Consider the following 16,173-nt stretch of genomic DNA (forward strand, 5'->3'; position numbering starts at 1 on the left):
TTTTTTTTTTGTGTGTGTGTTTGCTAAAAATCAAGCAGTTTGTTTGAGAGGTGAAAATCACTATGCTTTGTGATACCGTTAACAACCCTTGGGATGTCTGCATTCATCTATTCTCCTAACTACGGACCAAGCATGCAAGCTCACATTAAATTATGCAGATAAAATCCAATGAATAATGTGAAGATTATAAACTCCCAGGTGGGAGGAAATCAATATGCTTCACTAAATATCTTGTATAAATATATTTGTTTAAAGAAACGCATTTTGCAGTCACGGTACAGGACTCTAACTCAGACACACTTCCCAAGGTGAGTGTGAATTATTTATACAACACAATTCATGCCCTGTCTTGTTGGAGTCTTGTCTGTCATTTGGCTCCTGGGTTCTGGGTTTAGTGGCAAATTATAATAGTTCCCTTTTAAAAAGAAATATTTGTTAAACTAAGAAAATGCCTCAGATGGATGTTGCCTATTTGAAGTATTCATATTGTCAGAAGTTGTTTAGAAAGGTGAAAAAGAATTACTATTATATTGATAGATTATAGGTAGAACATTTAAATTCTGCTTTATTAGCAAATTTTAATTATACAATCCAGTGGTATCCACTTTAGTGACCACGTTTTACATTAGATCCTCAGATCTTATCTAATAGCTGGAAGTGTGGACCCATTACCAACCTCTTTCTATTTTCTCCACCCCTTCCAGCCCCCAGCAACCTCTTCTCTTGTCTGTTTCTATGAGTTTGACTCTTTTGGTCTTTTTAGATTCCACCTTGTTTCACTTAGCACACTGCCTTCAAAGTCCATCCAGGCTGTCGTAAACAGCGGGTACAGGCTGGGGCAAAGGTAGACTTACAGTTATGAGTATGCATAAGAGTTTATGTTTGTGTTTTTGTTAATCACTGTATTATTTTCCATATGAATGACTGTAAACCTACTTTTGTCCACCCTGTATATCTGCACCACATCTTTATTTGTTCATCTGTTCATGGACACTTTGGTTGTTTCCACATCTTGGCTTTTGTGACTATGCTGCAATGAACATGGGGATCAGCTCATTTTTTAAAGCAGAGATGTGAACTTCCATGAAAACAAATACTGCTGTTCCCAATGCTTTATATAGTCACACACACACACACACACACACACACACACACACACACACCCTTCACACGACTTACCCCCACCCAACAAACACAGTCTTCAGATATCTTAGCTTGGCATTCTCTATCCTTTAAAAACAGATTATTTTTTCATATTTTGCTTCAACTTGCATGACATTGACTCTTGATAAACTGACTTTGGCCTCTTTAGATTCCTCCTCTTGGGAGTCCCCCCCCCCCAACCTCGTGTTCCTTTGCCTATAAAGATATTTCCCAAGGTAAACCCTGGTCTTTAAAAATTCGCTCTCAAATTAGTTTGGGAATTGCTAAATTTAATTTGAATAAAGTTAAGGATGTGTCTTAACAGCAAGGCCTTTCAGAATCTTTATATTCAAATGCATATTGATCCTTTCTAACTAAAGAACTGCCCATAGACTATTTCAAATTTCTTTGTGGGGAAGACCTTCCTCCAGGGGTTTCTTATTCAAATCCTTCCCATTCTCAGGCCCCTGACATCACGGCCCCTCTTCGAAGAAACTTCCCCTGATCTCGCTAAAGCGATCTGTATCTCTCCCAGATACATAGGCACTTCTCTTATGGCCCTTCTGAATTTAAAGTTATTGGAAAATACAGAGAAGTAGAAAAATAAAAGTAAAATTAACCACATCCACTAAGGCAAAGCATACTCCCAATTAAAAAATTAGACCTTCAGAGAGGGTGGGGGGGGGGGGAAGGGAGGGGCACAAAGAAAACCAGATAGAAGGTAGCAGAAGACAATTTGACTTTGGGTGAGGGGTATGCAACATAATCAAATGTCAAAATAATCTGGAGATGTTTTCTCTCTACATATGTACCCTGATTTATCAATGTCACTGCATTAAAATTAATAAAAATAAGACTAAAAAACATTACTCAATCATCTGACAATCTCTGGTTCAAATCTGAGGAGTAAATTGATATTTCCACTATATTTAAATGTTTGATTATCAAGATATGCAGAGTCTATTAAATAAAAGTCTCTATTCCTTTGCAAAAAAAAAAAAAATTAGATCTTCCTTTGACCTTCCCATCCTGCCTATCGGAATTAACAGTCGGCCAGACTCCATTCCGAACCTATTCTGCTCTTATAAGGATCTATTTCCACCTACACCTTTATACGTGGTTGTTCTTGTTTTAGACTTGGCATTAAAAAGTAGTCCGGCCAAGCTTCTTTTTAGGGGGTCGGCTCCTAGCACTTCATGGTTCTGCAACTAACATGCCCTGTGCAGTGTTAACCCTTTCTTCACCTTTAGGGTGATTCATCTTACTGTTTGGTCCCTGTTCACATTTACACGCACCTTTTTTACCCAGTGTCAGTAACCATATGATGTTTAATATATGTATTAGCTATGCTATGGAGAACTTGACATGTACTGTGCCATTTAGTTTTCCCTCCAGTCTCAGGAGGGGGTTCATTTTACAGGTGAAGGAATTGAAAACAAATCGTGTGACTCTGTTTAGCCCTTGAATTCTTTTGCCTTCGGTACTCAAACACTTCATTATATTTTACCTTTTTTTTTTTTTTTTTTTTTACTTTTCTGAAGCTGGAAACAGGGAGAGACAGTCAGACAGACTCCCGCATGTGCCCGACCGGGATCCACCCGGCACGCTCACCAGGGGCGGCGCTCTGCCCACCAGGGGGCAATGCTCTGCCCCTCTGGGGCGTCGCAGATGCGACCAGAGCCACTCTAGCGCCTGAGGCAGAGGCCACAGAGCCACCCCCAGCGCCCGGGCCAACTTTGCTCCAATGGAGCCTTGGCTGCGGGAGGGGAAGAGAGAGACAGAGAGGAAAGCGTGGTGGAGGGGTGGAGAAGCAAATGGGCGCTTCTCCTGTGTGCCCTGGCCGGGAATCGAACCCGGGTCCTCCGCACGCTAGGCCGACGCTCTACCGCTGAGCCAACCGGCCAGGGCCTATATTTTACCTTTTAATGCTGATTTACAACAGGGAAATGAATAAACTCTGCCATTCCTTCCAGTGTAGTTCATCCATCCATCATCAGTTACTAAGTATTTCAAAAGGGTGGACGTGTGGAACATGTACATATCCATACTAACCGTCTTGTTGGTTAATCCAATATGGAAATTTTGTTCATTCGCCAAACATGTAATGAGCACCTACTGGGCACTAGGCCCCATGGGCAAAATGTGAGTATGGTATAATCTGGGGGTTTTAGTAGCTCTCCTTTCACAGAAAAGAGAACACCCCAGCGTTGATTCCTTTACAAAATAGAATTACTATAGGTAAAGGCTGCCCTCTAGTGGACATTTATGAAAACTGTAATAAAGGCAGCCCCCTCCCCACCAAACCCTAAGTTAAAACTGTAGAACAGGGGTCCCGAAACTACGGCCTGGCCCGCGGGCCACATGCGGCCCCCTGAGGCCATTTATCCGCCCCCCGCTGCACTTGTGGAAGGGGCGCCTCTTTCATTGGTGGTCAGTGAGAGGAGCATAATTCCCATTGAAATACTGGTCAGTTTGTTGATTTAAATTTATTTGTTCTTTATTTTAAATATTGTATTTGTTCCCGTTTTGTTTTTTTACTTTAAAATAAGATATGTGCAGTGTGCATAGGGATTTGTTCATAGTTTTTTTTATAGTCTGGCCCTCCAACGGTCTGAGGGATAGTGAACTGGCCCCCTGTGTAAAAAGTTTGGGGACCCCTGCTGTAGAAGATCCTTGTTCTCTCAGAAGTAAAAGTACTTTTGCCTCTTCATAAAATTGGCCAACCCCCACCCATAGAACCAGGAACTCATAACATGCAGGACAGGGTTGAAGTCTTCTGGGTAACTTTGTATTCCAAATGTATTCATTATGATTCAAACAAGTGAAAAGTGGTTTATGGTAAAACTCTGGAAAAGCAAACTAAATAACAATTATTTCAAACTTTAACTTACTCAGCCTGTAACCAATATTTTATGAAAATATGCATATAAGTTGCCTTATAAAACAGTTCTACATTAGACTCTCAGAGGTGGATATAGCCTACAAGAAATCTTTTGTTTGGCCTAGTAGAATCACCAACTTTCAGAAAGTCTGAGATTTCAAAAGAATCCATGGGTTTTCTAGTTTGAAAACGTAGGCAACCTGGCAACATTGGACCATATATGCATATGCCAACACACCCACCAGCTGGAAGGGGTCAGAAAATAATATGGAGATTTTACTGGTTGAAAACTTAACTCAGAAATATTTGCGAAGCAATGTGTTTTTTCCCTTTCACCTTATAAACATGGAGACTCTTCCTTCCTCTCTCCCTTAAGAGACCGTATCATATTCGCTCCAGTACCTCCAGCAAGGAAATTGCACACCTGTTTGAGACGGCTATTGTGACTTACCCTTCTGCCTGGTCACCGCAAATGGTGTCATTTATTAAAAAGGTAAGCAGGAGGACTGCATGACAAAGGAGATGACAAAGCAGCAGCTTGCTCTCTGGCTGGAGATTCGAGGACGGTGCTAGAGGCAGTGTGATCGTGTACATTTCTAGGGCTTTGCGGCTAACATCTTGCAAATCTGTGGCTTCCTTAAGGCAATGCGCATGTCCTCCTGGTGTCCCAAAGCCATCTCAAGCTCAGTGTGCCCAAAATGGGCTTCCTGATCTCTTCGTATTCCCTAGACTATGTCCAGAGTTCCCTGTCTTAGGGGCTGGCCTCTCCACCCATTCACTTATGCAAGCAGACACCAGAAATCATTTATCATCTCCCTATCTAATCCATCACCAAGTTTGTAATTTGACCTTTTAAATATTCTTTGAACCTGTCACTTCTATCTCCATTGCTGTCTTCCCAATTCTACCACCGTTGAGTCTAATAACTGCTGTGTTCCTGTTCCCTTTTACACACTCCTTTCTGTCCCATAGTGATCTGTTCAAAGCAAGCTTCACTGTCTTCCCATTGTTCTTAGAATAAAGGTAAAAATCATTTATATGATATAAAGGTTCTAACTATCTCTCAAGCCTTTTTGTAGACCTCTCTTCCCCTTTCAATTACACATAAACTGCTTTAGTCTTTTTCTGATTTCCCTACCCCTCCTCATTCTCACACAGCAGGCTCTCACCACAGGCCCTTTGCACACACCAGTCCCTCTGCCTAGAACACGAGCCCCTCTCCAACCTTTCCAGCCCCCTCCTTCAGACTATTCAGGGTGATTTACTGATTGGTTCAAGTCCATGAATTGTTTCCTCTAGGTTCATGACAGTTCAGAAACTGAGAGAAACCTTTAGAAAAAAAATGTTAAGCAATTTGATACTCCTGATGCCCCTAAGCACATGGTGAGAGGACTCATCTCACTAAACAGGGTAAAGCCTGTTTGGTGATGTCCAGTTCAAGTTAAGTCAAACTCCACGTTGTGTAGAATTCTATACGAGCTGTGCACAAGAATAGCTCACACTGATTTTAGTGGGTTGGAAATTAGACAAAGAAATGAACAAACAACTGGTTCTTCTCCATGATCTCAGAAGGACAACTTTAGATCTCAGCTCCAACATCACTTCCTTGGGGATCCTCCCTTTGGCAAGCTCACATAGCACTATCTTTCCTTCATAGCATTTTCACAATGGGAAATTCTGCGTAGTATATGTGCTTCTTGGGTTAACAGTCATTGTCTTCTAAGCTGCACAAGGAACCACATCTGACTGGGTCACCATTGTATCCTCAGCATCTGACACAGCCCAATGTGTAGTAAAATCTGGTATTTGAATTAACAAGGCCCATAGCTTTCATCAGATTTTCATGGTATCCATATTCATCAAAAGAGATTAAGAACAATCATAGCCGATGCTCAATTGTGTTTATTGAACGGTCACGTGAATGAAAGAGTATGGACCCCGAGAGGATGAGTGTGGCTTTTTTTCGAGAAGGAAAATTGCACAGGTCTTGGCAGGTTAAGGAAAAGAGCTTTTGGAGCTAAGGATTCAAACCTGTGTCTCATCCTTGGGGTCAAGTTCTCCACTTTAGCAGAGGGACACTGCCGTTCGTAACATCAGAGATGAATAATAAATTGTCCTCAGTCCTAAGACAGCCTTCTTGGTCCCCAAACTCCCACCCTGGTGGTCCCAGGTTGTTACCTCCAGGATGGTTCTCAGGGAGAATGACCATTTCCCACGTGATCCATGGGGTTGATGTAATGTTGTTGGTTCTGGAGTGGTTAGGGAGAAAAAATATCTTTAATCCCAGTTCATAAAACCCAGAACTGTAACAGTAACCTTACTTACATCTTTTCTTTGTCACCTCCAATATATTCTGGTTAGTTGCAAAAACAGCTAAAATTTTTAGTGGGAGATGTATTTCATTTGTAAAAACATGTGCACATTTGTCACCTAATAAGAACTGTCCTTACATAGGTGATCTCATTGAATCCTAGCTGCAACCTTATGAAATAGGATAGTATCCCCTTTTTACAGATGGGTGAACTGAGATTTAGAGAATGAACTTGGCCATAGTTAGTAAGACGCAGAATCAGCCATCCTCAAAGGTATGTTTGACCCAAGAAGACAAGCTACTTTGACTCCTCACCTTGCAAAAACCAATTTACGATTCATTCTAACTGGGCGTTGATCTGTATTATTTGTTTATGGGGTTAGGGAAGGGGAACGCTGCCTTATTTTCTTTAATCCTACACTTGAAAATATACCAAGGGGATTTGTATGGGGTTGTTTTTCACTCCCATTTTGACCTTCCTTGTGATCTTGATGTTTCTATTCCTTTGACAGCTACTGGAGCCTAATCCGGACCAGCGGTTTTCTCATTTGTGCGACGTTCAGAACTTCTCGTATATGTATGACGTGAACTGGGATGCGGTTTTGCAGAAGAGGCTCACTCCGGGTTTCACTCCTAATGTGAGTCGATCCTAGCAAACCCGTGATAATGCTCAGTCAGTGCACATCCCCCTGTGTACCAGACACACACACGTCTCGTTAGATAACCACACCAGTCTTGCCAGACAGCCTAACTTCCTATTCTGCCCATGAGAAAACTGAGGCACACACAGGTAACTTGGCCACCAAAGGGACACATGGCTAGCAAGTGGCTGAGTTCAAATTCTAATCCATCTATCTGTGTTTGGATTTCTACTTTCTAACCATTTTTTGTATTGTGCATTTTTTTTTTAAAGAAGCGCTAATCCTCCTAATACATAGTCCTCACTTAACGTCATCAGGAGGCCCTGTGACTTTAAGAGAAATGACAAGATGAAGCCAATTTTACCCCTGGCTGATTGATACAAACAAGAGTTAAGTTCCTTCACATCTGCTCAGTGTTACACTGAACTAAAACCTCAAAGACCTGCCGTTGTCCTTTCTGGGAATCTGCTAGTTGAGAAAACACAGTGCTTTCTGATTCCAAAGACAGGAATTTGTATCCATGGGGTTCTATGAGTCAAAGGATTGCAAACTGTTAGGTTGTGGTGAGCTATTTATTTTTACCATTCACAGTGATGACTGAGAGCCAAAGGGAGCTAATGGCCACTGGATAAGTCCCCGGCCAGGGGACACTTGGCCTCCTGCAGACTGCCGCAGGGAAAGCCGGAACCCGGTCAAAGTGCGCCGTGAGACGGCAGGGGCTGGAATCCTGGGGGGGGAGAACCGCTGCTTATGGAGTGACCGGAGGGTGGGGTCAAGGACTTACCTGGCCACTTCGCAGGGTCCAGTAGGGGCAACTCGTACCAGGTTGACGCATGACACTGGGGAGACGTAGGCGCCATGGCTGCTGCTCCCACACCCCGCACCGTGACAATGAACCACAAGCGCTGCTCAGGGCCGCCCACCCGCGGGGCTGACTCGAGGCTGAATCAGCACCACCTGCGGAGCTGGTGCCCTTTCCAGGGCCTCGTGCTCAGAAACACAGATCCAAGAAGCCTCGTTGGGGGAACGGGGAGGCTGAGCAAACAACTCAGGTGATTCTAATCATCGACGTGATGGTTAGAACATACTTTCGAGACACAGAACCCAGAAGCTCAAACTGTAGAAAAATTATTATCATTTGACTTCCTTTCAACTCATGAAAGGCTCATGGGGAAGTTTAGAAAAATAAAATGTAAACTATAAGGATGTGAAGAACACTGCTGGCCAAACATTACCCAAAACTTAGTGCAGGAATCCTAGGTCATTGTCCCGGGCGGCTCCTTCAGCGCCACAGGGTTTTCTGCGCATGCGCCCCGGTGTATGCGAGTGATCCTTGGATCTGAGCGAGTCCGCCTGTCTTCCCTGCAGAAAGGCAGGCTGAATTGCGACCCCACCTTTGAACTTGAAGAAATGATTTTAGAGTCCAAACCTCTTCACAAGAAAAAAAAGCGGCTCGCGAAGAAGGAGAAGGAGATGAAGAAATGTGACTCCTCTCAGGTGAGCAGGCCCTGCGCAATCCTGGGAACCTTCTGGGGAGTCATCCAGCACCCAGCTTTGCCCCCTTGTGAATGGGCGGAGAAGCCGAACACCTGGGCGGCTCTAGGGGGCCTAGCAGCAACGTTTCGCTGTGGCCTATCTAGCTCGCTCATGAACTTCCAGCTCTCAATTCAGTATTGCCAGTTTCCTGGGAGAGACGAGTTAGCCACACCTGGGCCAGGTGACTACCCCTAAACCTATGGTCAGTGGGCAGGTTTCAAAGAACAGATATACTTTGTTTTATGTGCCTTTGCTTTCATGTTATGGCTTTTTTTTTTTTTTTTTTACAAATCGAAAGCAACACTCTTCACCGGCAAAGAAAATTTACTATTTGCTTTATTGTGATAATCACTTTATTGAGGTGTTCTGGAACCGAACCCACGTCGTCTCTGAGCTATGCATGGATATACCTGGCTGTTTGGGGCCTCACTCCCACTGGGAGCAGCCAGCCCTAGAAGTGGTGTCTGTTCTTTGCTACAAGCAAAATTTCACTATTGCAGGGTTAGCTAATGTAGAAGAAATGATGGAATTCTTATGTGGTCGACTCTGGCTAGCGTTCCAGTACAATGCCAAATAGCAATGGTGAAAGTGAGCTGCTTTGTCTTTTTCCAACCTCAGGGACAAAGATTTTAGTTTTTACCATTTACATACTATTGTGTTACCTGTAGCTGTTTTATAAATGCCTTTTATCATGTTCTATCTTATATGTTATATATTTTACATGTGTATATATATATTTATGTGTGTTTTGTTCATGTAATATATAAAATACATAAAATATTTTATATAATATATAAAAATATTTTGTATATGCATTATAAATGTAAGTAAAACATAATATGCACATAAATATATAAACAGACATATAAAATATATAAACAAAACATGTAAATATATTGTAAAATATTATGTAATATTTTACATGTTTATATATTTATAATTTATGCAATATTTTAGTGTTAAAAATAGTTTTCCTAAAATCTCGGAGCAAAGCTGCTGCTCCCTGGAGCTGTCAGACTGTCTTTCCCCCATGGCGTCAGGCCCACAGGAGACTGGACACCCTCAGGGTTCCGAGTTCCCCTGTGTGAGCGTTAGAGGAAGGAGTAGCAGGGTCTTTTCTCTCTGCTTTGTTTTGCTCCCCTCCCCCCTTTTCTGAAATTTCCTTTCCTTTTTATTGTTTCCTTTCTTATCACTTAGGCATTTGCTTGGGAAAGAAAGAAAACCCTTCAGGACTTGAGGGCACAGTATTTATAATTCCTGGATTAAAAAAAATGAATGAATGACATTTTTTCCTTAAAGAATAACATATTTCATCAGAAGTAACTGTTACAGACTTTTAAAACATTGGGCTGTTGCTGTCTTGAGCCTGATAGTGTTTTTTAGAGGTTAAATTTTCTCGAGAGGATGGAAAAGTCATTGACAGGTGTTGAAAGTCAGACAGTAAAACATCATAGCAAATGATTTGCATGTCAGTGAGAAAGTTACAGATAAAGAGAGCTCTGTTTGCTGCTGTTAAAGTCTAGTTCATGAACCTCAGCAGTTATTGGGGGGGGGGTGTTTGATAAGAATTCAATGCAGCCTGACCAGGCTGTGGCGCAGTGGACAGAGCATCGAACTGGGATGCTGAGGACCCAGGTTCGAGACCCTGAGGTCGCCAGCTTGAGCGCGGGCTCATCTGGTTTGAGCAAAGCTCACCAGCTTGGACCCAAGGTTGCTGGCTCGAGCAAGGGGTCACTCAGTCTGCTGAAGGCCCACGGTCAAGGCACATATGAGAAAGCAATCAATGAACAGCTAAGGTGTCGCAACGAAAAACTGATGATTGATGCTTCTCATCTCTCTCCATTCCTGTCTGTCTGTCCCTATCTATCCCTCTCTCTGACTCTGTCTCTGTAAAAAGAAAAAGAAAAAAAAGAAAGAATTTGGTGCAAATAATGTTTCTAGGCTATTCATTAAATTCAAGTAGAATCTCCCAATCTTTCACACAACGGCCAGGAGATGAGAGGTGAGTAAGAAACCAGCTCAATAAACCCTTGTCCTCACCCACCTTGAAGCCATGGCCTCTTACCAGGCTGGATGGTTGAAAGCCATCATGTCCATACACTGTAACCCAGGTCTTCTTTGCTGGCTCATTGTGGGGAGTGAAGTGTTGATGTATTTTATCCTCTTGCTATTTCTTCCCTATTTGCTCCCCTGTTATTCTGGATGGCGTCTTACTCCTGCTACAAACTTTTGAGATAGCATCTATTTTGAAGATGCATTCTCTGACTTGGGTCATTCAGTGAACAGGCACTCAATAGCTTATTGGCTGTTTAAGGATTCTCAGTGATCTGCTAACTATAACTCTTTTTCCCCCCCCAATGTTCACCTGAAAGACATGCCTTCTTCAACAGCACCTTGAATCTGTGCAAAAGGAGTTCATAATTTTCAACAGAGAAAAGTAAGTGTGTAGCTTCGGGAAGACAGCAGCAGAAAGAACACAGGATAGGGGGTTTTAGCCAGGCTTTACTTGCAAAGCCTTAATGTAGTTTTAACATTTTTTATTCTTTCTCATTACAAAAAAAAAAAACAAAAAACAAAAAACGATGCCTAGCCATGATAGACCACTTGGAAATTTCAGAAACCTTTTTCTCTTGTAAGAGAATTTAAAGATGGTACTAGATAAATGAACTTCAAGTTCCTGTTTATAAGAAGGACAGAGCAAGTGGGACTTGAACATTTAAAATCAATGATGTTTTTAAGACAGTTTCCCTGACCTCTTTATAAATGGTTGGATTTAATGCTATCGTTTCAAAAGCTTACCTCTCTTTCTTTTCAGTGAATAAATCCTCTCTTGCTTTTTTTTCCTTTTAAGAGTAAAAAGGGACTTTAATAAAAGACAAGCAAATCTAGCCTTCGAACAAACCAAAGACCCACAAGAAGAGAGTGGCCAGAGTAACAACCAGTGACGTCTGCAACATCTTCTCAGGACATTTCCTGGCACCCCGGGCCAGTGGGTTCTGACTTCCATCTGAGGACCAGCTGACAGTAGTTCTCTCTGCACACTCACACAGCTTAGAGAATGGGTTTGCCTCCCTTTGGAGGGAGGCAGCATGAAACAGTGAAGATTTCCCTGGGCTCCTGGGAACTAGCTCTACCACTAACGAACCATGTGACCTTGAGCAAGTCACTTAACCACTTTCTCTGCTTTGGTTGATTTTTCTAAAATGAGAGGGGTTACGCTAGATGAGCTCTACTCTGCTTTTTTATTGCAACCACTGTTATCCTAAACAGCCTTTATTTTTATTTCCAAAGGAATATTTGGGGGTTGATTTATTTTTCCACTCTTTCTTATCACACTGTGACCACTGTGACAGCTGGACACATGGACATAGGGGAGATGACTCAATGAGGCTCTTCTGAGCTAGAAAACTTCATAAAGAGGTCACAAGTCCCATTCAAGTATGGTTGAATGGGAATAAGGAATTCAGTCAAGAAAAAAATGAATGGGAACATATTAAAGTGACAGAGGTTTGCCAGGGTCTTCCCAGGGTGGGCCAAAGTCACACACCACATCAGCTTGTCCCAGCTAACAAGAGCCTGCTATGAATATCTGTCCCGATGCCCTGTACAGAGATGGAAAGTTGGGATGTTGAAATTGGTGTTGATGGGGCATTTATACCATGGATATTGGCAAATAGTCTTGGTATTTTTTTCTCCAGGGTCAGGGCTTTTTTTCCCCCACCCTGCAAGCCAGTTTTTATATATTTATTAGCACACCATTTATCTTCTTCTACTCATGTTCTTTGAGAGCTAATTGTCCTCTTATCAGAAACCTGAGTCTGTAGAGGATCAGGGAAGACCTTTGTCACACTGAAAGCATGTCCACCTTGTAGTGCAGTGATGCATCTTACACAGGAGTCATAGTCTAAGTTAGAATGTGAAGTAAATTTGGATAGTAAGATTTACCCTTAAACATTCCCTTCAATGACGCATAACATCAAATGGGTGTCTTGTCTTAGTGTAGCCCAAGACAGTGAAACATGTCACTGTTTTTGGTTCATTTTGATTGTTTTTTAATTTTATATTTGGCTGATATCAGAGGAATCAAAATGTTGAACACATCATCCATGCCTTTACAGAGTAGAATTACACATAGAACTGTGGCATGCTCCCACGTCTGAGAGGTCAGGGTCTTGGGACTAAGGGTACAGCGGGACTGTCTCCCTGGCTTATGCTTACTGCAAGATCGGCAGGCAGAATCACCTAATTAAAATGTGATTGATGCCTCATTGTTTTTCTTTATATTCTATGTATGTATTTGTAAAACACCAAGTTTCATTCACCTAAGTGAGATGTGCATGTGATGTATCTCTCCTCTCCTGAAGATCCTTGCAGAGGAACTATTTTGAGACATCTACAGATGTCACTGGGTAGAGTCAAGAAATGAATAGTTTTGGTGGGGGGCTGTTTGAACCTCTCTGCCACTCGAATCCCCTAAACCTTGTCCTTACTTATGGAGAATATGGGCCTCACCAAGATGGTGGTAAGCTGGCAAGAGGGGAGACCAGACTGGCCCATTTGGAAAACCAGACAGATGGACATAGGCAGAAGTAACAGATGCAGCCACTTGCCACACCACACTCTTCCAGGAGGGCATTTGAGGGCATCTTGGCATGGTAGAGGCCAGTGCTGAATTTTAACTCAGCGTATACAGTTGTCTCCTCACTATGCTAATAGGTCCAAAATTTCCAACAGACTTGTGAAACAGTGCCTGCCTACTGTAACAGCAGCCATACTTTTGTTAAGAATTAAAGCCAGCACCTTTGTTCTGGGCTATCTTGTTGGTCTCTGAACATTATATATTCTAAGTGCTTGCCCTGACTCAATTTCACAAACAGAGGATGGGTTGACCAGATGACCAGATTCTGCTCCAGGTTATCTAGGAACACCCTGCATGTTCACCAGCTTCCATCTTTTGTTTGGTCTTCATTCAAGCCCTGATGTACTGTGGACTTACCTCCCTAGTCTCTGGTTCCTGCTCTTGCTATGACTTTGCATGTATCAACCCAAAGAAGGAGACTTTGGGAAACACTTAGCAAAGGGCAATAGGGTTGGTAGGGTCTCCATTGGGATGGGAGCTGATCACTTGGACCATTTCATGTCTATACAGTCTATAATGGGATAAGAGCCCAATGTAATCACTGTGGCTTGAATCCCTAGTTTTTCTTCCCAGTGATCTGCGTCTGTGCCTGAAGCATCCCTCTGGGCATTCAGGGACTATGGACGCACCCTCTACACAGCCTCAGAGACAGATACAGATGCACAATGTGTTTTCAGTTAGAAAAGAAAACACTTTGCAACCATTAGTGCAGAATGATTGACTGTAAGCACCTTCTACCACTATATATTTTGAACATTAGGACAAACAAGTTTTCTAAAAAAAAAGCAGAGGATGCCTAAATCCTTACCATAATTGCTACTTATTGAAAACAGATCCTCTGCCTTTTACCATAACTTAAGCTAAAATTTACTATTCTACCAGGTGGAACATGTCTCATCTAGATTTGTGATGACCAAGGTTCAGGGCTAAGGGTTTTAGAAAATGGGGTGAGTATTGCATTTTTCCGTCTAGTATTCCCGGAATCCTTTCCTTTGAACAACTTCCTGCTTTATCTGTGTGGAGCATCTAAAAAGCCTGAGCAGGTTTTGAAGACCAGAAGCCTAGTGATTATATACTCGGGAGCTGCAGCTGGCTGCCCACCCCCCGTGCATCACAGTGACCTCTAGTGGGTGGGCAGAGCAGCCCTGTGACCCTAGCCACAGCCCTAGCTCTGGAACTAAATACTCCGCTAATGGTGAACACACCTCAAGGGCAGCACTGGTTTGGGCTGAGGTCATTACTAGGGCAGGGATGAATGTCAAGCAGCACAGAGCATTGCTACATTAATTAGGATAATTAGATTAGTTAGTGGTTAGCCTTCTTCTAATAGGAACGTTTTAACCAGAAATGACTAGACTGTAGATCATCATAAGTTGTGTAGACTGAATGGACGAATAGATAACTATGGAGAAAGAATGGTAATAGAGCTAGTAGAGGCCAGCATTGCTGCTTTGGGCTGACGTAATAACTCTAAGGCTTCAATTCTTTCAAAGCTGAAAAAAAAAGGCATAAAAAGCACGGCAGGTTTGCTCCAGTGTCCACTTGTCCTTGCATCGTGTCTACACAAAATCCTGTTTCCCATTGTCTGCCTACGATTACTGCTTCTTATGAGCTCAGTGTGTCTGATAGTAAATACTGATGTTAGACCTCCAAATGTCCGCTTATTTGTGCTGTTGCGAATAGGCAGCCCTTGGACGGAAGCAAGCATCTGTTTGGCTGTAGCATCTATAATGTAAATGCGCCTGCCTGTATTAAATGTCTTCTGTATACACCAAGCCAATGACCCTTGTCAGCTGTGTGTGAGATGGTTTTCCCTGGAGGAAGGGCTCTGGTGCCCAAAATCACCTGTTACTTCCACTTCCTGCTCTGAGAAATCCTTTTATAAGACAAACTGGTGATAGGATATTCTATTAACTACGGCATGCGACACAATTTAATCCCTACGTATAAAAACTAAAAATTCTCTAGCATTCATGTCTTAGGGAACACAACCCAGAATTCCGATCTTGCCTTTCACTGTGACCCTAAGTCCGCGGGCAGCCCAGGCACCTCTCTCCAGCACTCTGCCTTCCTGCCCCTCAACATCTTTCTCCTGCTCCACCCCACCCACCAAAGCAGCAGGTGGACGTCCCAAGGCCCATACTCTGGGACAGGGAGGTCACTGCAGCTCTGACCTCCGGCAGCTGGCAGCAACTCCTTCCTTAGGGGAGAATAAAGGGACCTTCCCTGACCTCTCAGACCCACAGTAGCTGAGCAGCCAGGCCAGATGTTTCCCCAGGCTTGTCCTGAAATAGGCTTCTGGAAGTCCTGCGTGCTGGGTGCCCTGCTGTCCAGGTCCTGTTAAGTCACCTGTCATACTCCCAGCAGCCACTTGAGCACAGGGCAGGATCTAGACCTACCTGTATTTCGATTCTGAAGAGTGTCGGCCTTAAGTGATGTCATTTTTGCAGGCTTCCTTAGCCCTCCCCCACCCCGCCACTTCCTGTTTCTGGTTAGTATTCCCTTTGTGATGGCTTCATGGTTGCAGAGCTGATTCCAGAAAGTTCTTCAGACCCACAGAGGTTCTATTATTCCTATTCAGCGTTCTCCTTGCCCACCTGGTCCATGTGACTCGGCCCAGAATACCTCCAGCCCACAGACGTGTGAAAGGTAGTCAGTGTGTGAATTTCACTAACATTTTTTTTTTTAAACTGCTCCATCCCTTTTAGAACCCTGTAACCTGAGATCACTTTAAACATGGGCCGTGCCCTTTAAGTCCACGCTAATCCTAAACAGAGCTCAGCTGCTGCCTTGGTCATGAGCAGAAGGCCGTGTTTCCCGTCCTGAGTTCAAGCCAGAAAATGGGACTATGGCTCAAAGCTTATTGATCATCAGACCTTGAACCTCAAGCTGAAATACTTCTTCATGTGCTTTTAGTACGGTTTCTGAATTTCTGCACTAAAAAGCATCATCGCCTCCACTCCCAGATGATGGCATCGGTCTGCCGTACCCAGCGAGGTTCATCACACAAAAGCAATTCATC

At 43.1% G+C, this 16,173-nt stretch overlaps 1 protein-coding gene across 3 annotated transcripts in view; it reads left to right on the top strand.

The window, feature by feature from the left end:
* Positions 1 to 12,780, top strand: part of STK32A (serine/threonine kinase 32A) — a 105,220-nt gene extending 92,440 nt beyond the window's left edge. For all 3 annotated transcript variants that reach the window (XM_066342557.1, XM_066342558.1, XM_066342556.1), the window contains exons 9-13: positions 4,401 to 4,517; positions 6,848 to 6,973; positions 8,345 to 8,473; positions 10,885 to 10,949; positions 11,364 to 12,780. In XM_066342557.1, the coding sequence (XP_066198654.1) occupies positions 4,401 to 4,517; positions 6,848 to 6,973; positions 8,345 to 8,473; positions 10,885 to 10,949; positions 11,364 to 11,457 (531 nt within the window). In that variant the 3' untranslated portion in view covers positions 11,458 to 12,780. The remainder of the gene's footprint in view (positions 1 to 4,400; positions 4,518 to 6,847; positions 6,974 to 8,344; positions 8,474 to 10,884; positions 10,950 to 11,363) is intronic.
* Positions 12,781 to 16,173: the final 3,393 nt, after the last annotated feature.

The sequence above is a fragment of the Saccopteryx leptura genome, chromosome 6 (assembly GCF_036850995.1).
Source record: "Saccopteryx leptura isolate mSacLep1 chromosome 6, mSacLep1_pri_phased_curated, whole genome shotgun sequence".
NCBI lineage: Eukaryota > Metazoa > Chordata > Mammalia > Chiroptera > Emballonuridae > Saccopteryx > Saccopteryx leptura.